Here is a 21,809-nt window from a genome sequence, read left to right as displayed (position 1 = left end):
TCTGTCTTTTTCACCATCATAGCCTGAAGGTATTAGTGACCCAAAATGGATATTTGACGCAGAGAACACAGATGAACTCGACGAAACATTAATACATACGGCAAATCTTTCGCACAGCGTAACACACTGTGAATATTGACACACTGAGCTGATGAAAATGAATCATGCTTTCATGCTTTTAAACTTATTTCTTATTTCTTATGAGGTGTGTGTAGATGTGCACCAGTAAAGACGAAGAACTCAAAGACAGCCAATAAGATGCTTGGGGACATCGTCGATTTGATTACACAGACCGTCTCTGCATTTAATAACAAATGGTCGATTCTATCATTGTATTCTCCTATTTTATACTGTTCAGTGCTTTTAAAATCTGTATTGTTAAAAGCGCTATATAAATAAAAGTGATTGATTGATTAAGATGCCACCAAGAGCAAGAATTTAGGTTCTTTTTTTTTCAGAATATTTGCATAAACCCCAAAGTTAGCTCTCAAGCAAGATTACTATATGTATTTTAGTATTTAAAGATATCCACTTTATTAAGATTACATGTATTTTCATGGCTTATTTAAGTTGAGTTTTCTGTGAGTAATGTGCTATGCATCCTCATTTTTTTTTAAATTAAGAACTTTTAACAATTGTAGCAATGTATCACACTTACAAAACATTTGCCAAATGTAACTGAAATACTTTAAAGTGTACTTGCGAAATAAATAAAACTATATCTACGTATATGAATGTAATAAACTCTGCTAGCTCTGTGTAAAAGAAAAACACTTTTCACTGAACACTGTCATTTTCTACGATCAATAAAGAAATGTTTTGAAAAAATGCTTCTTTTTTTATTAGACCTTTATTGTACTCAATCTAATTTATCTCTTTGGTGTTTGTTTATGTATTTATTTTGGAAGCATTATAAAATGAATGAACTAATGATGAAATGCTTTAGCGCAGAGACTGAAGTAAACGGTGTAATGGAGGTTTTGTGTTAAGACGCTGCCTGTGACGCTCTCCATGCGGCAAGGTCTGTGGTTTCTCTGTGGTGGTTTTGTTTCAGTGTAGCGCTGAAGAGCTCAAAGTTGAACGAGCGATGCGAGAGATAATGCTCTGTCTTTTTGCACAGGAAGGGGTTTGTTCATTTGCCTCAAAGTATCAGGAAGAACAGCTGCACATGAATGGCAGCACAGTTACTCTCATACCCACATATTTTTTTGTTTATTTTACAGACCTTTTATTTATTTTTTGATTGCATTGTTTTTTTCCCGTATCATAACCTGCATGCTTTTAACTCTAAGTTTCAAATTATTCCACACTTGCCTTGCATGTGAAAAAAACATAAAAACGTTAATTTGCCAACGTTTCGTGATTTTTAGTGGATATTACAATTCATTTCTCCTCAAATTCTCACACTTTCGTAGCAAAGTAGCTAACCAGGTGTACTACACCGCATTACATGTACCTATAGGTAGTCTATTGCTCTGAGTTGATGCATAAGAAATACTTCAAGCTAATTAGACTTTCTGGCTGTGATCACACAATATCAACTGATACAGTTTCATAACGAGAACACACACGTTCAGAGAAGGAAACTTGATAACACCCAAACACATAAACCAACACACCCTCAGATATGTAAGACGGGGGACACCATAAAATCCCTACAAAACAAAACAAGTGTCATCAGAAAAAATAACCCACTCAACAATGCACTCAGCTTAATTAAAATACCTTTTAATGAGCGTAACATGAAAGCACAAACGACAGCATATGAGATAAAAATGAAAAAACTGTACATTCAGGCACAAATTAAGCATACTGTACTGGCAAGAACAAAACTCAAAGCTTGATTAAGACAGCTGTGGTTAGTCCAAGTTTAGAGTGAGTTTAGTTTTGTGGTGATCCTGGTGGTATGTTCTGCTCTGGTTTAATTCAGTCGAGTCAGACAATGAATCTAATTCATTAAGTGGACTGCTGGTTGAAGAACGTCCAAGGAAACACTGAACTGTAAATTTAAGCTATTATTTTTATATACACACATTTTTTTACATTATTAAACCCCGATATATTTATATATCTTTGAAACCACGGCAAGATTTCTGAGGTCCACGCTTAAGAGAGAAAAACGACCACCACCTGCGAATGAACAAAAAATAGATTATTATGTATAAGGCAAATGTATTTAAACGTTTTAAAGGTAAGTCATGTTTTAATCCAAATGTAGATGCTTACATTTGTTTCGACATGAAGAGTTTGTTCTCCCACCTCATCGCAACGGATTCGTCCTATGGAGAAAATGATGTAAATGGGTTTATTTTTTAAATTAAAAAGCTCACGATACTGTCAGAAATAGGCTAACAAACTATCTATTTTTTTTTAGCAACGTTTTTTCTAAAGTTGTTGAACTGTTACAACAGAACCAGTGCAAACGCACTTGTAAAGGGCTTTGATGCGAGCCGAGGGTGTTGCAAATGATCAAATCTTGTCACAAAAGCCAAAATATAATTTAAGAGATTTAATCATTAAAATGATTAATTAAAATGTAAAAAACACACACACACACACACACACACACACACACACACTGGAAATCTCGCTATGTAGCAGTACTTTGAAACATTTCTTGACTTACTTGGTGAATCGATGTCGGCACTTTTTAGGTAGACCTGTCCCAATATATAAAAAAGAAGAAAAAATTATGAGGCAGACTTTATAATGCGTATGAACTTCAAGCTAATGCCACTTTTATTATACAGTAAAATGTTTATACTGTTACTAAACTATAAGCACTGTGGGGTAGATCTTCAGAAAGTCTCACAGTGGACTTCTAAACATCTGAAACTATGCATGCAAGAATAAACATGTCACATGACCAAACTGAAGTTGTGCAATTCTTTCATTGATCACTGTGATGTACCTAGTATTGTGCAAACTCTGTGTGTGTGTGTGTACTCACGACTGAAGTAGTAAAGTGTGCCAGCAAGTGTAACAGCCAAAAGCAGAAGAGCACCAACGCCTGCCCAAAGCACTAATTGTTCACAGCCTGCAACGTGACACAAGAAAACTATTAATCAGTATGAAACAGCACAAAATCAGTATCATCTATCAGCGCGTCTTAGTCCGTACCTTTAGGAGAGCTGTGAAGTTTGCAATTACAGTTCTTCTTGGCTGCGTTGGACTTTACTGTTGGTGGTTGAGCTGTCGGAGGATTCACTGGAGAACAAAGAACACAAGAACATTAAGACAGAACATATATAAATCCAGATTTAAAGCAGAAATCGAGAATTTCGCACCTAAAGCGACCGGCAACTGGACAAAGAAGTCAATTAACGTGAACTTTCCAGCTCAAGGCTGCCTAAACCAACATAACTCTGGGATGCTGTGGCCAAACAACATCTCAGCATCTTTGAACACTATACATCTATTTCATTCTTACTGCGTCTCCTGTTAGCCATTTAAGATCTTGAGATGCTCTTGAGCACAATAAAATATGTTAATGTTTATATCTCCAACTTTACGCCAGGTAAAGATCCTCTCACTTTAGGGATGGAAAGTTCAACGCTTGTGTGATTTTACTAACATGACAGTAAAACAACAACAGGTGTTTCAGATGCATTGCTTTGGTCTTCTTGACTTCTTCGTTCACAAACCATCGCTAACACCATTGAAGAAAAACACCATTAAATCTAAACAGAGAAAGAGAGCGCCGCTATACCTCCAGGCATTATGTAATATCCGACAGGCATAGTATTTTTAGTTTTAAACATGCAGGAATAAAGGCCGATATCATCCTCCTGTAGTCCTGTTACACGCAGGGTATAGCCCAGCCTGTTTCCTCCGGACAACGACCCCTTGAACCGAGTGCCGTTCAGGTTTTTTCCATATTGCTCTCTGCCAGCGCTGTTGACAAACACGAGGAACTGAAGAGTCTTCGTCCTCTCGAGGTATCGGTACCAAAAAACCTCCTGGCAGGCGTGATTTGGACATTCACAGGACATCGCTTCCGAGCCGTTGATTTTGGCGTAAATAACAGACGGCGTTGCTTGGAAGGTGGGCAGCGAAGCCGCTAAAGGAGAAACAAAGAAAAAAAATCGGATCTGTTCGTTACGCACTTTTTGATTTTGGGGTTTAAAGTCGGTTGGCTTCTTAAAATTTGCAGGCGTCTGAATGGCGGCTAATCAAAGGGCACTGACATACAGTACTAAATCACGTATTTTTCAGCTTTTTTCTGTGCAGGGTAAAAGATGACAAGTTTAAAGCAGAGCAGAAAATGCTGAAAGCCCTTTTTACAATAGACCATACAGAACTAGATACACATAAGGTAGCAATTTCCTTGTTATGTAAGAATGGAAACCTGTGTAGACAGACAGATTTGTGTTGTATATATCATCTTGCAAAATAGTTTTCCTCTCTTATGAGTGCCTGGGGGAAAAAAACATATTTTTGCCTTGACACTTTGAGATTCTTATGTGGGCACAGATTCATACGAGAAGAAAACATTATAGCTCATATTTCAGAGCATGGAAAAAAAATCAATTTGCGCAAATTACAATATTCGGTTTGGTATGAAATCCAAAATAGTTTATATTATATATATATATATATATATATATATATATATATATATTACTACATACAAATATTTATATGCAAATAATCTGTTATTCTACATACACTTGAGTGTGAGAGACTCGTTATTTGATCGCCTGGCTTGTAACACATTATTACACGCCTTTGATAAATATCAGAAAACATATATAAATTATTAAAGGTGAAAGCACTGTGTTAGCAAAATATACAAACACTTGCACCAAATCGAAACGTTTTAAACTGAAAGAAATCTCATAATTGCCCAAGGATGCAAACGTTTTTGGGCCTACGACGCAGCAACGATATCTTCACACTGCGTTATTTTAAACCATTCTTTACAAACACCATCATTGCAGGACGACACATACATTTATGACAGTATTCGAACAAGAGATAGTCAACAGTCATCAATTTACTTTGACTTCTGCAGACGTACTCGCGCTGAGCTCGTATTACTGTTTCACTTAAGTTTCGGGTCTGATCTCATTAAAAGTTTGACAGCCCCTTAACATGTAATGCAGAGAAAAGTTCTTACCCGCCATCCATACGAACACACAAAAGCGCATGCAAGAGAGGGTCATCCTTGGGCGTCTGTGTGTGAGCTGTCAACTGTGTGTGTCTGTGTTTTCCTTTCTGTTCTTCGTGTGTCACGCAGAAAGGAGGGCCTGCAGTGTGTGGGGCCAATGAACCAATTACTGACAGCCTATCAGAGAATGAGTCAGAGGAAACGCACAGAAGAAAACATCAAGGAAAAATCAGGAGACTTTTCGGAAATATACAAATTTCAAGTTTCGTTACCAAGTAAACAGGAGCTATTGACTATTTTAAACAGCAAAGCATTAAAAGCGTGATTTAATAAATCCTCTGAAGTATAAAGTCACCTTTCAGCGTGCAAAGCGACGTTTAGGCTCAATTCACTGTTGAGGATATATCAATTATGATTTAATTATGTTTTAACTTTATATTCAGAGAGCAGACTTCATTTAAAAGACATTTTTAAAACCTCGGCGTGTATTTTAACCAAATGCTGGAAAAGTTAATGGTTTAACGTCTTTAAAACTGACATAGTTAAAATGCAAGCCTCACAACCTTTTAAGTAAGAATCAATTTCGATATCTTTACGTATAGAAAAGCCACTGGTCATCGTATTGTTTGTGTGTTTCTAATGAATGTTAAAACTGTTTTTTAATCTGTAACAAAACGCACAGGTTTGCTGAACCCCAAACGTCTTTCCTAAAATGATCTTTAACCCAAATGCAGGTGCGTGACCCGAGAAACACCTGCATCTGTCCACAGAACACAACAGCTGGCGCTTTATGAAATCAAACACAAACATGTAATATAAAAGTACTTGTGATAAATATCAGGTACGACTGAAATGAATCACATATTCAACTAAACACACTGCCTGCACTGATTAATGAATACATATAAAATCACTTAATTAACCATAACCAACATTATTGAGCTGTGGAAAACAAAAAATATTTTAATCTCAAAGTTGATTTTATCACGTCACGTTAAGCCCCCAAAATGTGTGCCATAAGGCTCTCCTAGATAACGCATGAAAGCAAAACCTTTACATCAAAGTACAACTGAAACGTTATACGCACTTTAAATCTAATTACTGATTTAAAAATGCACAAAAGCATTCTTAAAAACAAAGTATTAAATTAAAGATGCAAATATATATATATTTTTTTACAAATACATGTAAAAGACTTGTTTGATATTATATATACAATATGTACTTATATATGTATAAGTATCTACTCAATCACATATAATTTCGTCTGAATTAGCCTAATAGGTCAAATTAAAGAAAAACGTAAGCACTTAATCTTTAACCCAATAAACTAAAAAAAAATGCTTGTTGGAATACACTTTTTCACATAACACTGCAATCCCATATTAAGTAAACAATAAATACATTAAGGTTTGTTCTTCAATATAGACTGTAAATTTCACCCTATAGCATCAAGAGAGTAGTCTGGTCTAATGAAAATGCGTAGTGAGCCAAATAAAATCTAAAACTTGTAGTATTAATACGCAAAAATTCACATTGGCGTATTTATGATACGCAAGTGTTTTTTGCTTGTGCATATGACACAAAATTTGTTGACGTGCATTTGATACGCATCTACCCCACAACCCCAATCCTACCCATCGTGTAGCATATATACGCCAAAGTCCACTTTTGCATATCTATACCACGAGTTTTCGTGTTTGTTCTATTTATTTGGTCTATTTATACGCACATTCATAAGATCGGGCAGGAGAGCAACACTAAACAACCCTGAAGAACAAAGCTGCAAGGCCCGTTTTGTCAAAATGTTGGTTTTTATTCTGAAGCCCAAAATGTTCACCTCACTTAGGCAATCGAAACAAATAAACGTACTTGTTTTCCACTCCGCAATCTAGATAAGCTGAGTTAATGAAGTTTTTGAGTGTGTGGGACTCTGCAGCCTGAAGCTCAGGGGGGCTCGTGTGGGAGTTTTCGAGTTGAGGTGTTAAAAGATCGTGTTCATTGGCCCTCGTCTCTTGAGGAGGGCTGGAGGGGCTCACGGGCCCGTGGAGGGGTCGTGAAGAGGGGAGGATGTGGGAGACGCACACGTCTTGGGGGTCGAGGGTACGACAAAGACACAGGGAGGAGAACCACACGATTCTTTGAAAACAGGAGATCTCAGGGGGATTGAGAGAACGCTTTAGTGCGTCTGTCGACGAGCTTGTGTGCGGAGGGCTTTCAACTCTGCGGTTACAAAGACTTGGAAAAAAAAAAAGTTCATATAGTTCTGAAGTACAAAGGCTGACTTAGAAGCTACAGGTGTTGGATCCACAATTTAATACAAATGCATTTGAAGATCAGAACATGCTTAGCAGAACACCAATGCATGCAAATTAAAGGGATAGTTTACACAAAACAATCATGTTGTTATTCATAAGCTATGTTTCTTCGATTTTTTTAAATTAGGAAAATCAGCATATTAAAATTATTTACGCAGGATCATGAATAAAGATTTGGCTGCTGAAAATTCAGCTTCGCCATCACGGAAATAAATTACTTGAAAACGGGGAGAAAAAAAGGAATAGAAGGCTAATGTTTTAATAGAAAAACACTCTTTTAAAATGCATTAATATTTTACAATATTAGTTTTACTGAAATTTGATCAACTTCATGCAGCCTTGGTGATATAATACATTAAAAAATGTGTCATTTGCCATGTCTTTAAAATAACAAAAAGTCACCATAAAATGTAGGTATCATAACGTTTTATAATTTCAATAGTTCATTCACATTTTCAAATTGGCTTGGAATTGGAAGGTGGATACAATTTCAAACCCTTTCTAACCTATGCATCTAAAGGATCAGAATTTTTACTGTTTATGAAACAAAAACACATAAAGGCTTGAAATACAGTGCAAAACGTTTATGATTTTTTTTTGTATCATTTTCATGAGCAACATTAGAGTTAGTAAAATACAAAATGGTCGTTTTTGACTGAGCCATCATCCCATTTTACATCCAGCAACACGTAAATGCATTTCAAGTATTATTTCCTTCAAACCACATCCATATTCATCTTCACGTGATCGGTATGTTCCCTGAGCGCTCAGAAAGTGATCCAAAAGCGAGTTAAGGATTCTTTAATGGGGACATGAGAAATCTGCTCAGCAGCACAGTCATTAAATAAACGGATGATTGCATGATTGTGATAACTCACAAAAAGGGAAATGCAGCTCTATGCAAGAAAGAGGTCAACAGAGTAGCAATCGTGTCCTCATTCAACTCCTGCACCTGTTAGACCTGCAAACAAAAATATTCCAGCATGTGCTGCGTCAAATGAGCCTTACGCTTTCACATAAACACAGAAATGCAACAAAAACTTGGACTGCAGGCCGAGCTCTTCTCATTCAGGCAAATGTTTATAATATTCTATATTCTGACAGCACTTCGTTTTATTCTCACTGTTCATTGCTGTTTTCGTGTCTTTCTTGAACAAAGAGCGATACAGTCTGAAAGGTTTCTAGCAGATCCAAAGTGTAGTGTGTACGTTTGCAATCAACGCCCCCTTGAGAGTAAAACTGGAAACGCTTCAATTAATTCAGAAATAAAAGTACACGCATAAGAGACTTTTTTAGAAAACGTTTTACAATAAATACTAAACCTTTGCTGCTATAAACAATGGGATTGGGTTTATTTGATCAAAGCATGTTGAAGCACACATCCACTTGGACATGATGGATGGCTCACGTAGTGTTTTTCCATCACACATCAAAAATAATAAAGTTAGCGAGACATCCTAGTAGTCTGTAGTCCTGAGCGTTTCGAGGAATGAACATTACCATCATTTGCTCACCCTTATGTCACTCCAAACCTGCATTTCGTTTCTTCTGTGGAACACAAAAGGTGAGGTTCAGCATGTTCCTGTTGCTCTTTTCCACACTGTGAAAGCGAATAGATATTGTCTAGCTCTAAAAGAGACAAAAGCACCTTGCAATAGCAGTTTGTGCAGCATATAGGGTAGTTTCTTCAGCGTAGTACTGATCTATACCTCTCCATAAAACTTGAAATATAGCGCACAAGTCATATTGACTACTTTTTTGTCATTTTTGGAGGTTGAAAGATTCTGTATGCATTTATTGCAGTGGAAAAAAGCAGCATGAACATTCTTGACATTTATTTTTATGTTCCACAGAAGTCATGTGTGTTTGAAACGAGAGTGAGTAAATCAAGACAAAATGTTCACTGTTGATTCCTTAAAAAGGAATTGAAATCAGATGAGTTTCTGTATAAAAGAAAGGCCTTTAGAGTTCTTCAGAAAGCATAAATAATGAGAAGGACCCAGAAAATGCCAGTAAAATGATTTTCTGGGGTCCCGTGCAGTTTTATTAGAATACTGTCAGACCATCATCGAAATTCTAAAAAACACCAAGAATCGTTTCATCCCAGAGCCTTTCCTCCTCTGTCCTGTTGTCGTCTTGATTCATCTTCTCTTTTCCTTTTTTCTTCTCTTTTTTGTGTTTGTGTTTGCCATCTTTCGATTCTGTCCTGACCTCTACATGTTCCTCCATCTTTTCCTCTGGTTCCTCGTGCACTCCTTGTTTCTCCAAGATCTCCTCTTCCTTTCGTCTCTTTGCATGCTGTCCATCCCCGTGCCTTCTACTTTTCTTGCTAGCTCTTCTTTTATTTCTGCTTTCCTCGTCTTCACTAGAGCTCCTCCCTCTTTTTCGTCCCTCCTTCCATTTCTTTCTATCATCTTCTCCTTCTACACTTCCTCTCCGGTCTCCCTTCCGTCTCTTTTTTCTTTCTCCTCGTTCTGTATCAGACCCTTCCTCCTGGTCTCTTCGACTTTTCCCTCGCTTTTTCATTTTCCTCTTGCGTCTCCTCCTCTCTCTGCTGTCGTAACTGCTGCTGCTGTCGCTACTGCTGCTAGAGTAGGAGGAGGAGTCTGAGACAGAGGTGGAGCTGAATGACTCAGGGCTCCTCCCTTTTTTATAAAGGTGACCAGGTGGGAAAGTAGGACGGGCATGGGGCATAAATCCCGGACGATATTGTGGGGCAGGGCCTCTCATACCAAAGCCAAACTGACTGACCTGGGACGGGAACTGTGGGTGCCAGTGAGGTTGAGGAAAAGCCGGAGGCGGGAAACGTGGCACCAGCTGACCAGGTTGAGGCATCTCTTCTGTTTTGTGTGGACCTTCTTTCACACTTTCATCCAAACCTTTGCCTGCTTGTCCTATGGTGCCCGGCCCTGCTTTAGGATCCAGTCCCCGGGCTTTCTGCACCTGAATGTAGTCAGCCAACTCATCCTGGAAGGAGTCGTACACTTTCTTCTGAGATTTGCACAGTTCAATAACTTTCTTCTCTCTAAGGGCAAAGATCATGGATATTTTACTTATTATTACATAAACTAGTGATTGACATGAGAGTTTTCAACAGCCTAGAGTAAAACAAAACTCAGAAATGTAAAAATAAGTATTTTTTAATAGTGTACGCAAATATGTAAAATGCAGAAAACAATGTGATATGTATAAAACGAAATTAACTCAAAATTTGTTTTGAGTTTAAATTTTGCCACAAACTTTTCTCTAATCTTCCATATTTGCACAGGAAGACTATTTTAATAATTTTAGTATATTTTATATTAAATACAAAAGAAATTAAAAAAAGAATCATTTATGGTGGGATTTTGTCCATGAACACACATTTAGAATGTAAATAAGCTTCTTCATTTTAAAGGTTTCACCCTATAAATGTCAAGTATTTGCTGACAAGATTAAGATCCAACGTCTAAAAAATAAAGTGGTTGTTACAAAAAAGGCATCAGAAAAAACAACACGTGAGAGCACTGCAAAGTCACTCACTTGACAAAGTGTTTGTTTCCCTGCATGTGTGCCTGGTACATCTCTATTGAGCTGAGTGTCAGACAGCAGATCGGGCAAGTCAGGGAGCTCACTGTGTGTGTGTAAACAGTAAAAGAAACGGGGTATAACAACAACAACAAAAATCGAATGTAAAGTATATACTCAAATATTGTAAATTACTTAATAGCTAAAAACATTTGTCATTGATTTAATTAAATTTTTTATTGGTCTATGTAGATGTATTTTAATGCACACCGTGTTCTGACTGTTCCCCCATCTGATCCAGCATCTCTTGCCGGGCCTGGTTCCTCTGATGCTTGCGGCCGCTGTAATGCTGCTGGGCGACCAAAGGGTTATTAAAGGAAGCACTGCACAGTGTACAGTACTTGTTGGGGTCGCTGAGATCGACCTCTAGGTCGCCCAAGCCTGAAGTGTCCTGCTCCAGACTGATCTGATTTTGAGCAGCAGCCTCTGACGGGAGGACTTCAGAAATTGTGGATTCCAGGACGGGCGCTGAAAGATGAATATAACACAATAGTGTTATGATAGATTTAACCCACGGTGGTGAAGAGTCAAGCCTAACCCCAGGCTGATTTTACTCACCTCCAGGTGGAACAGGATTGGTTTTTCTCATGTTCTTTGCATGAACTTTACCCTCATAGTGTGACTTGGCCACAGTCGGAGAGCTGAACACCATGTTGCACAGCTCACAGAACTTCTCTGCAGACAGACCTCTCTGTAAAAAAAATATATGAAGTGATATATTAAAACACACTTAAGTGCAACATATGAATATTCTGTATGATCTGTTACACACCAAAAGGCCTTCACAATCTTGGCTCGGCTTATTTGTTTTAGCGTTCTTGTTCTGCAAGTACATCCTGACTCTTTGTGCATGCTTTTTCCCCTGGTTACATAGAAAACCAACGTTAGAAATATGACTGCAGCATTTTGATGTTGCTCGAAAAAAGGACCTCACAAACCTCATAATGAGAAACTCTCTGGGACTCGTAAAGCAGGGTTGCTTCACAGACGTGACAGAAGTTATCTGTCAACAAGCCTTTGAGAAGACTGCTGTCGCTATGACACCCTGCAGAAAAATCAGACATTAAAAGTTAAAATAATGTAAAATATTTACTGTATGAATTAATCGACATAATCTTGTGTAATGTAGTTAATGTGGCTAGTACTTGTTTTTCTTTTTTTTTTCACAAATCTGATTTTCACAGAACATGAAATTTATGATTAGAAATAGTTTTTCTGTGAGGCTTCAGTAACACTAGTCAACAAAAGCACTGCACTGTATCTCTTAAACTATGAGTAGCCATTTGTGATTTAATGAAAAAAAGCATAAGCAAGAAACATTTGGTTCATGAATTCATTCTTACGTAAATCGTCAGACTGAACAATTTATGCACAAATGGTTTTACAGAGAAATTTGTTCTGCTTAAATTCCAATATGTGCAAGCAAAGCGTACAAGTAACAATAATGTTAGCAACTATAGCTAACAACATTAATACTTGTTGCCATTTTAAAAGAATCAAGGACATATTAAGAACTACTCTGTTATGCCTTATGGCTAATAAACGACCCATATTTGAAATCTTTATACAAACACAAAGTACAATAGTTTTAAATATTACAACTGAATCTAGGGATTGGTACATCATAATGTATAATTAAAATAATTTAAAAAATGTTAAATGAAAGAAAAAACCTCCACTAATATTAGCCCAATACATGACAATGATGCTGTGCATACTTAACATTTAGTACATGCCATGGATTTTGACATTATTTCAATAAATGCCATGCAGCAATGTACATATATCTAAATAGCTCATGTTATTGTAAAACGTGTTGCTTTAATTCTTTTATTTACATAAAAAGTTTCAATTAGGTAAAGTTTGTTCCCAAATGACTTATCAGCTCAAATAATACAGTCCCCAATATTTATGATACTAAATTTGCATGAAACATAACTAAATCTGCATTTATTACTGTGTACTTATTTGTACTAATGTCTAAAACAACACATCAGTTTCAAATGTGATGCTAGTTTTTTGTTTGTTTGTTATTGTTTTTTTAAAAAGACACGAATTTGTCAGAAATAAAAAACAAACAACTTAAAACGCACTTAAACGTTTCGAAATGTCTCAAACGAGCTGCTACTTACCATAACAATGGCAATGGAGGATTATTGTGAGGCTAAAAAAGGCTACTTGGCTAGATTGTTGCTTAATCGGCAAATTAATCGATTTACACGAGGGTATGATTCATTAACTCCACGTTTTGTGTCCTAACGTGTATTTTCAGCCGATGAAAGATGACAATCGACTCAAAAACGCATTTTTTTTTAAAAAAAGGGATTTTTTTTGTGGTGGTTGTTTAAGGTGAAAGATGGGTACTAATATTTAGCCTAGCCTAGCCTGCTGACTCGCTAAGCTTTATTACCACCCATGAATCCATCTCAAACAACTCAAACACAAGCATTCGATGCAAATAAACTCCACATGACTGCATTTTTGAAGTTTTTTGAAGGGTTTCAACTGATAGACTCACCTTCTTCAACCTGAGAAATATTGGTGTTAGTGTTTTGTACTGTTTCTGGATTGATATCGTCTGTATTTTTGATTTGATCTGTTTCCGCACACTGCGGAGAACACGATACACTAGCTTCAAGCTCGGACATTTTTTTAAAACCTGGAAATAAATCAAAACTGTAGCAGATTAAGCTAAAATGCCAAACAGCTCTACATGGCAATAGCTAAAATATGAAGGGGAGGCGATATGCGCATGCGCAGTAGGATCACGTTTCTTTACGTGCCAGCCACTGAATTAAGCAGATGCTTACTGCCATCATCTGGTGTTTTATTTTATTGTCATGGTAAATTTAAACCCCCCAAAATAAACCTTGGTCATATTGTACGAAGCACATATATCATATGCCATATTATGAAGCCTACAATTATAATTATAAATACAATTGCAAGCGATTACTGATTAAAAGGAGTGTAAAATATATAGTGTATATATATATCAAACATAGTCTTTCATCTTTTCTCTCATTTTGTCGTTTTAAAAGTAAGATAACTTTATAGTCTATGGTAAAAGAAAATATCTAAAAATACTATAACATGTAATAAAATCAAATTAAAAATATGATAGATATAGGTCTATAGTTGAAAACATATTTGTTAAACACATTGTAGTTTATTTTGCATGTACATTCTTTAGTGACCTGCATCAGAAATCAATCCAACTTCGTAAATTATTAACATTATAGTTTTATTCCTGCGGTCTACGAAATATTTGTATTGCATTGTACATCAACTGAATACAAATGTGAATTGGCCAAAGAGATACAAAGCTACAGTTGTGGGTCACTGACATCAGTCAAATTACATATATTTTCTTTAATAAAGTTGATTAGTGTATCACACAAGGCAAAGACATTTTCTGAAATCTGTTAAAAGAGTGAACAATATCTATTGCACAATAGAACAGCGCTGGTATTGGACATACCATAGTATACCGTATATAATATTATTTAGTGTTATTCATTTTGTGCCTCATTCATTTAATTTCCTAAGGTGCATATGTTTAGATAAAACAAACAATTTTCCTGTTAAATTTGATGTAGTATTAGCATAGACAGTACAGTATTGAACACATTGAACAACTGTATGCATAGCAGTGCGCTATGAGACTCCTTCATTACTCATTTTCCTCCGAATCACTAGGAGAGCCATGTAACAGAAGGTAGAAGTGAGGAGGACGGTTAGGAGAATCAACAAGCCAATCCATGCAGCAGGACGCAAGCCCTTCCTGATGCCCGCAGGTTCCTCTGGAAGAAGGCTGCTCACACTGAGAATATAACCCAGAGCCCAGCCCACAGACGCCTCGCCTGCCTGTGACATAGCAGACACTAAATGTGTGTTTTTTTTAATACTTCACATTCACACAATTTGCATTTTATACAGAAGCAAACTGTAAAATTGTTTGTGGTTACAAGGCGGTTCTGTGATGCACTAGCATAGAGTATAATTTTGATAAACTCACCTTTTTCTGAAAAGCAACGTTTTGGAAAGAACTCTCATCAAAGTTATAACCCCTAAGCAGTAGCACTTGTATATACACCGCGACAGCACAGTAATCCTTCAGGTATTTTTTCAAGTACGGAGCTTTCTCTGTCATCTATAATGAACAGAAGACGGATGTGAATTTGTAATATTTACAGGTCATCAGAGATGCAATGCAGCATGTTTAAACAGCGTGTTTTTAAGATAAACGCAAAGACATTTTTTTCACAATCATAAAACCTGGCTAGAAAATATCCAGTTAATATTTAAAATAATTTTCATTGCAGAGTAAATATTATTTGGATTAAAAAATGATTAAATGTTAACATTTGACTATAAAGATCATGTATTTAAATACTTAAAATCAGCGTCGTTATTTTTATGAAACAAATGTTAAAAAATCTAAGTTAATCATGTTTCATACAAACTGATATAATTTGTCATACATGCTTTAATTGTTTTATTTACATTAGTGTTTTACTCAAAAAAACATAAACAAACAAAGAAAAACACATAAAACCTCTTTTATGGTCATATTGCACACAGCTTGGGTAGCCTCCTCTAGCTGAGCAGAGGTTCTGATGTTTATTCCTGTACTTTGCTGGAGATAACTGTGAGTGAAGAAATAAGCAGAAAATGCCTGAAAGAAATACAAATGTATAAGATTTTATTCTGTTAAACTTGTACGTTCCACTTTGTCAATTTCTGCGTCTCTCACCATGAAGCCCCCGCTGATGTTGGGCTGGAAAACTCCATTAAACGAACACTTAGAAAAGGGGCAGAACTGGAAGGAAAATATATTAGAAGTGTTGCCAAGGCAGCTTTGGTAGTCCCCGGTGCCTTGCACCCTGATCCAGGAATGAGGGTTGTAAGGTTTGGGTCTCTTAGATGCTGTACAAGGCGAGTCAAACACTTGCTCCAGCTTGAAGACATCAGTGAAGTCAGATGGGTAGCAGGGATGGTACACTTTGGTAGAATTACCCTGCAACTGAAATAAAAATATACTAAATACTAAATACTAAATGAATGTAAACTGTGATGAAAAGAATTCACAGAGAAGTCACCAATAGTGTCTACATACAGTGTACAATGAAGTATTATTGATTTGTGGTGTTTGATGTCATACTTCAAACAGGTAGGCCAGGATCTGGCGGAGAGCCTCTTCTTTACCATAACACAGGTAACTATGCGTGTAGAGGGAATAATCCTGCCCATAGAGACGCAGGGTCATGCTGTTCAACTCGTTCTCAACTATGTCTGGGGTCTCAAAGGTGATCTGTGTGGACGCTCCACCTAAATCCAGCGCTCCGACTGTTTTTCTGCCAGAGTTCAGCCAGCGGCCCACATAGCCATACTATATAGCGTGGAAATGAGCACACAAAGATAGAAAATGGCCACTAGATGGCCCAAGCAGTCATGAAACTGGTAAAAATACTGCACCATAAATAAAAGCACTGGCTTGATGTTTAGGCGTCTGTGATGATGAGCAACAACGTTTAAGGATAACTCATTTATGGACAGTTTCACTGATAAGAAAAGACAGATGCACTCTAACAAGAAAGCACCTTTATGAAGTTTTCGAGAAGGTAGTTGACTGTGACCCAACCGTAAACCCCCTCTTCTTGACCGCTCAAAATTACTGCTCCTCGAAAGTTGAAAGGAAAGGATTTGATTTTTTGTTTTACTTCTTGAAGAATCTGAGATGCTTTGCCAGGATTGGTAATTCTGTAAAATAAATTTAAGGTATTTGAAGGTAAATGAAAAAAGGCAATAATGTCATCCTGGCAGAAAAAATAACATTTTATTATATAGCTAGAAATATTTAGATCGTACACTGGCCCTAGAAAGTTTTTAGACAATTAAGGCACTAAGACCTGGTCTCACAGACAGGGTTTAGCTTAAGCCAGGATTAAGGCATAGTTCAATTAGGACATTTAAGTAATTTAAAAGCGCCTTAGAAAAAAAAACACAACTGGTATGCATCTTGAGGAAGAACAAAGTCACTGATATATTTTAAGATGAGTCACATTTCTTTCATTTGTAACAGCTCAGACTTACATTTTAGTCTAGGACTGTGAAAACGGGGGTACATGTATGAATTTCCATTAATATGATGTAAAACCAAATAGCACATTTAAAAACAGAAATACCTTCTCTTTCCAAATTGAATACACTGGTCCCAATGTAATTCTTCTTTGTAAAGAAGGTGCCGTTTTTGTTACGATTAAACACTGCTTTAAATAAAATCACCTATCACTGGAGGGGTTTGGAAAAATGAATTGTTGAACGTTTGAGAGTTGTAAAAACAAATAAGGTCAAATTAAATGCACATTATAAGAAAATGAAAGTGTTTTTTGACCTTGCATATATAACAACCTGTTGTTTAGGACTCCCAAAATCAAAATATGAAACTTTCATAACCCATAATATGGGCAGTTTAACCAGAAAATTAGGAAAACAGAAAGTGTTTTAAAATAGGATGTGTTCTTTTATATGCATAATGATTCAGTACTACATAGATGGATAAAACACACTCACTTCAAAAGTCTCATGCCAGCAGTAGCTCCTAGATACACAGGGGTGTGGTGATGTCTTTCTGGGGGAATGTCACGCATGGCTTGTTTCAAGCATGCCTCGAGGCTACGGGCCGCAGCATCCAGCTGCCCAGCATAACTAGAGATTCCCCCTCCTACACCAAAGAAACACAAGTCACATTAATTACACCAGTTTCTAGAATTATATTGAAATATCTTATACCAGAACATGCATATTGATGCTTCATTTTCTTTATCTATATCTATGTCTACATCTTCCATTAATCTTCCTGAAAATTTTAAGTATTTCAGAAAGCCATTTGACCTCTGACATGACACTCGCTGTGCTGGGTGACAACGCCTGTGCCATTTAATTTGTCAGCCGGCCATCTGTAGATGTACAAGGCAGTGTGTGAGGATCCAGCATCCAGCACAACCCCATACTGCAATGAGAGAGAGAGAGAGAGAGAGAGAGAGAGAGAGAGAGAGAGAGAGAGATATTTAAATCTATGTGTTTAGAATGCATTATCTCAAACAGAACCTAAGGTTTTGGTCAAATTCTAAAATTTCCATAATACGAAGAGAACATAACATGTTTTGACATTCACAGAAACTACTGTAATCACATATTTTGAGATTATCACCATATTTCAAGCACAATTACTAAGATTTTGCATGTTTCCTTGGCCTGTTACACAATATTTACCCACGGTTCCCAGGGGTTAACATGTACCTGTTGCCTGAAGACACACTCCTGGAGATGCAATTCCCAGACGTATCTGACATAAACAAACTATTCTGACTCTGCATCTTCATTTGTTCCAGGGTTCCCAACTCAACAAAATGACCGTTCTCTATGTTTACCTTGCAAAGGCTTACTTCCCTACGGCTAAATACGCTGCACCTGGTTGTAATGTAATTTCAGATGCTAGCCTTGTGGTTCAGGTAGCTGTGCACAACATATTAGTGCATGCTTAAAACATAATACTTTTGTGATAGTACATTGTTTTCAGGCATTTAACTTACTTACAGCAATGCCTCTTTGTACAACGTGCCAAAATCATTCCTCCAGTTAATTGGGATACACTGGGTAAAATGCAACTCACAGGAGAACAAGAGACATAGAGAGAAGGCACAAAATAAACAGATTTACATTTTTATCAGCACATAGAAGTATAATCTTACTTACCATGTACTGTGGTGGCTCTCTCATTTCATTTATAAATACTGTAAGGAGTACAATAGACACAATTCCAAACAGAAAGAGTGCCGCCGAGACAACAAACTTAACAAACGGTTTATCCATTAGTAAAGTTGGGGTTTGCCTGGCGCAATTGATGGTGAAGGAACAGGGGCAACCCCCTCCGCCCACCCAGTTCCTTCAGAGGAGAACAGACTTCTTTTGTAAAAAGAAGCCCGGCTAGTAACCGTTTCTTTAGAATAATAACAAACATCAATTTTGCAGGTGCACATGATAAATTATTACAAAACACGATTCGGAAATAGTCTACACAGACAGGTGTAGAATAATTGTTGTTGTAATAATTGTTGTCTAATATAGTTAATAGAAACACAATGTCCTACACTATTTAAAACCTTTCTTTGTAGAAAAAGGGAGTGTTCCGAAAATTCCTAAATCTTCTTCTATCATCTGTTTAAAATGTGAACGCTAGAGGCGTGTCCGCTGGTGCAGCTGACTAAATCTAGAGTCATTCTTGTGCGGGAGGACTAATGTGATGGAGACCAGTTTTATTTTCAAGGTTTCTCTTCTTTCAATGGCCACTGCCTCTATTCAAAAGCTGACACAGACAGCATGCTCTGAATAGGATAATCCCTGCCAAGAACAGAGGCACTTTGCATTTACAGGCCTACTTTGTATCCACAATGCACTACTCAAAGTGTGGTAAGAATTTCCTGTTTTGTGTTGAAAAGGGAGGGAGGTTCAATGTGTGACGTCATCTACGTTTTGGGGAGGATTACGGTCCAGTTGAATGCTCGAGCAGTGCTTATATCACGACAAAACAGAATGACTAAATTAAGGTCACACATCCAGATTTTAAACGGAATGAGGCGTCAAAAATATACCAAAGGTTATGTTTTTGATTTACTATTTACTATACATACTGTTCAATAAAAGCTTGTATTGAGTGATATTCTGATCTGTGTGCGTTTGGCTTGAAAGCAGAATTAATAACACAAGATATCTACGTTTAAAGATTCACAAGCACACAAAGCTTAAACAATCATAGATTTATGAACAGTATTTAACTACATTTCAAGCTTCACAAGATAAAGATTAACAGATTTAAATAAATGGATAAATACAGTGACTTTGCCAAATAAGGTAGGCTTAATTTTCAACGACAAACCTAAGAAATCATTTAAATAAATACAAAACTAAAAGTTCAAAAACTGAGTAACTTGACAACGTGAATAATTTCCTTTTTAAAATCACACATATAGTACACTGGAAAAGCTCACACTGGAAATGTCAGTGTTATTTCAGTTCATCCAAACAAGACAAAGAAAAAAAAAAAAAAAAAAAAAAACAAACACAGCAGCACACCATAGAAATGCATCCCAGATGGGTGCACCAAATATTAACACAAAAATAATACAATGTGTAACATCTCAGCGCTGAATGTCCAGTTCTGGTGTGGTGTTTTGAAACATTGGCAGAGCAGACTCTTCATGCTGACACATGTGCCAGACCATAATACAATAATAATTCAGCAGAAAGAGCAGGATCATGACTATCAAAGCCAAAATGACCAGAAGGGCCACCACAAGTCTCTTTCTGGTGCAAAATGGCTGAGATGAACAGTGGTCACTTTGGGAACCCTCCTCAAGTGAGTGTTTAGGCCTGAAGTGTGTGGACAGGCAGTGTTTAAGCCAGGTCTCAGCAGGAGCAACAGGTGAAAATAAGCATGCCTCGCTCTCCCCCATCGTCACACAAAGAAGAAGCTTCTTGCCCAAAGAGCAACTGTCACTACCACCTGCCAGCCAGTGTCTGGATTAAAAGTACAAGAAACATACAGTAAAATAAATATTATTTACAAATCTATATGGATTAACATACAGTCACACACACACAATATATATACACATACAATATACAGTATATATATATATATAAATAATATATATATTTATATATATATATATTATATACATTATATATATGTATATATATATATATATATACACACACATATATATATATACATATATATATATATATATACATTATATATATATATATATACACACATATATATATACATATATACACACACACATATATATATATATATATATATATATATATATATATATATATATATATATATATATATATATATATATATATATATATATATATATATATATATATATATATATATATATATATATATATATATATATATTGAAAAATCTAAATCTTTTTTTTCTCTTTTACGACAGTGACGGCAATTTTATGGCAGAGATGTAGCCATGGCAGCATGTTTTGGCTCAAACTGTAGTAGAATGGGAGGAACGTCAGACGTAAACAACACTAAAAACAGAACTTTTTCAATTCGTTTTCCCGCTAATGCCGTTTGGTCTTTCACTTTTATGATTCACGCAGGAGAATCACAACGTTTAATGAAAAATGCTTGTTTTATACGCGAGGACCTCCCCCCACCTGCGTTCAGTCAGTGAAATAAACAGATCCCGTAAGAGCAGGTAAGATGACGCGACTTTGTTGACATTGTTTACGACAATTTGTCGCTTTGCAGGATGGCGTGACACAGTTCGCAGTACAGAATGAGCGCGTCAAAAACTGTTAGTAAAACGTTTCAGTAAATAATCTATCGTGTAGTACTGTGCAGCAAAGACTGAAGTAGACTCACCTGTTGCAGACGTCAGTGTTTGCAGAGGAACAGTCTGTCCTTACTGATGATGGTGATACCGCCTCTTAAATACGCTGTCGGGCGTTTTCCTCATACTTTAAAATTCATGATGAGAGATTAACAAGTCACTATTTTGACCACTACCCCCGTAGACGTCTGACTAATGTATGCATCTCCACCTCTCTTGAACTGCCTGTAGCTAATATTGAACTTTCTGGGAAATGGAAGGAAGGTTTGTTTATTTGCCGCAGTACTTGTCTCTGTGCACGTCTTCGTATTGTGTATTGGGAATTTATTCGAGAAATTATGTGTTTTGCTATTCGTATCGCATATTTACACACGCACGTTT

The 21,809-nt window shown here is 36.6% G+C and overlaps 3 protein-coding genes and 1 long non-coding RNA gene across 6 annotated transcripts; all 4 read right to left on the bottom strand.

Annotated features, from left to right (window-relative positions):
* Positions 1-1,707: 1,707 nt before the first annotated feature.
* Positions 1,708-5,229, bottom strand: cd8b (cd8 beta). Its single transcript, XM_043220927.1, has 7 exons — positions 5,120-5,229; positions 3,710-4,060; positions 3,121-3,207; positions 2,951-3,037; positions 2,627-2,660; positions 2,227-2,279; positions 1,708-2,130 (listed from the first exon to the last, which is right to left on the bottom strand). Exons 1-6 carry the CDS (start codon positions 5,163-5,165, stop codon positions 2,261-2,263), a joined length of 624 nt encoding a protein of 207 aa, XP_043076862.1. The 5' UTR covers positions 5,166-5,229; the 3' UTR covers positions 1,708-2,130; positions 2,227-2,260.
* Positions 5,230-6,930: 1,701 nt separating this feature from the next.
* Positions 6,931-13,740, bottom strand: zmat1 (zinc finger matrin-type 1). The gene is made up of 7 exons (XM_043220748.1): positions 13,514-13,740; positions 11,934-12,040; positions 11,768-11,857; positions 11,554-11,686; positions 11,206-11,463; positions 10,951-11,041; positions 6,931-10,453 (listed from the first exon to the last, which is right to left on the bottom strand). Exons 1-7 carry the CDS (start codon positions 13,641-13,643, stop codon positions 9,505-9,507), a joined length of 1,758 nt encoding a protein of 585 aa, XP_043076683.1. The 5' UTR covers positions 13,644-13,740; the 3' UTR covers positions 6,931-9,504.
* Positions 13,741-14,145: 405 nt separating this feature from the next.
* On the bottom strand, positions 14,146-19,233 carry entpd2b (ectonucleoside triphosphate diphosphohydrolase 2b). Of its 3 annotated transcripts, none has more exons than XM_043220936.1 (9): positions 18,757-19,230; positions 17,893-18,010; positions 17,572-17,722; positions 16,599-16,758; positions 16,160-16,387; positions 15,752-16,021; positions 15,554-15,673; positions 15,014-15,148; positions 14,146-14,862 (listed from the first exon to the last, which is right to left on the bottom strand). In XM_043220936.1, exons 1-9 carry the CDS (start codon positions 18,871-18,873, stop codon positions 14,653-14,655), a joined length of 1,509 nt encoding a protein of 502 aa, XP_043076871.1. In that variant the 5' UTR covers positions 18,874-19,230; the 3' UTR covers positions 14,146-14,652. The 3 variants fall into 3 exon arrangements, 2 of the variants coding, with proteins under 2 accessions (XP_043076871.1, XP_043076872.1); XR_006247444.1 differs by having other exon boundaries at positions 14,724-14,862; positions 15,554-15,644; positions 18,757-19,233; XM_043220937.1 differs by lacking the exon at positions 16,160-16,387 and having other exon boundaries at positions 18,757-19,233.
* Positions 19,234-19,802: 569 nt separating this feature from the next.
* LOC122326171 lies at positions 19,803-21,693 on the bottom strand. The gene is made up of 2 exons (XR_006247435.1): positions 21,461-21,693; positions 19,803-20,577 (listed from the first exon to the last, which is right to left on the bottom strand). It is a non-coding gene; the product is annotated as an uncharacterized LOC122326171 (long non-coding RNA).
* Positions 21,694-21,809: the final 116 nt, after the last annotated feature.

Source organism: Puntigrus tetrazona, chromosome 21 (genome assembly GCF_018831695.1).
Source record: "Puntigrus tetrazona isolate hp1 chromosome 21, ASM1883169v1, whole genome shotgun sequence".
Lineage (NCBI taxonomy): Eukaryota > Metazoa > Chordata > Actinopteri > Cypriniformes > Cyprinidae > Puntigrus > Puntigrus tetrazona.
Note: the sequence above shows the minus strand (reverse complement) of the source record. Positions and strands in the feature narration are given on the sequence as shown.

Bases quoted from the DNA above. Each gene is read 5' to 3' on its own strand.
- cd8b (XM_043220927.1), bottom strand. From the start codon at position 5,165: ATGACCCTCTCTTGCATGCGCTTTTGTGTGTTCGTATGGATGGCGG. The intron at 3,208-3,709 runs GTATAGCGGCGC...TTTGTTCTCCAG, and splicing joins ATATTACATAATGCCTGGAG to TGAATCCTCCGACAGCTCAA. The intron at 2,661-2,950 runs GTGAGTACACAC...ATATTGGGACAG, and splicing joins CACACTTTACTACTTCAGTC to GTCTACCTAAAAAGTGCCGA.
- zmat1 (XM_043220748.1), bottom strand. From the start codon at position 13,643: ATGTCCGAGCTTGAAGCTAGTGTATCGTGTTCTCCGCAGTGTGCGGAA. The intron at 11,858-11,933 runs GTTTGTGAGGTC...CTATGTAACCAG, and splicing joins AGAGAGTTTCTCATTATGAG to GGGAAAAAGCATGCACAAAG. The intron at 11,687-11,767 runs GTGTGTAACAGA...TTTTTTTTACAG, and splicing joins AAGATTGTGAAGGCCTTTTG to AGAGGTCTGTCTGCAGAGAA.
- entpd2b (XM_043220936.1), bottom strand. From the start codon at position 18,873: ATGGATAAACCGTTTGTTAAGTTTGTTGTCTCGGCGGCACTCTTTCTG. The intron at 16,759-17,571 runs GTGAGTGTGTTT...TTTATTTTACAG, and splicing joins GCTGGCATGAGACTTTTGAA to AATTACCAATCCTGGCAAAG. The intron at 15,674-15,751 runs GTGAGAGACGCA...TATTTCTTTCAG, and splicing joins ACATCAGCGGGGGCTTCATG to GCATTTTCTGCTTATTTCTT.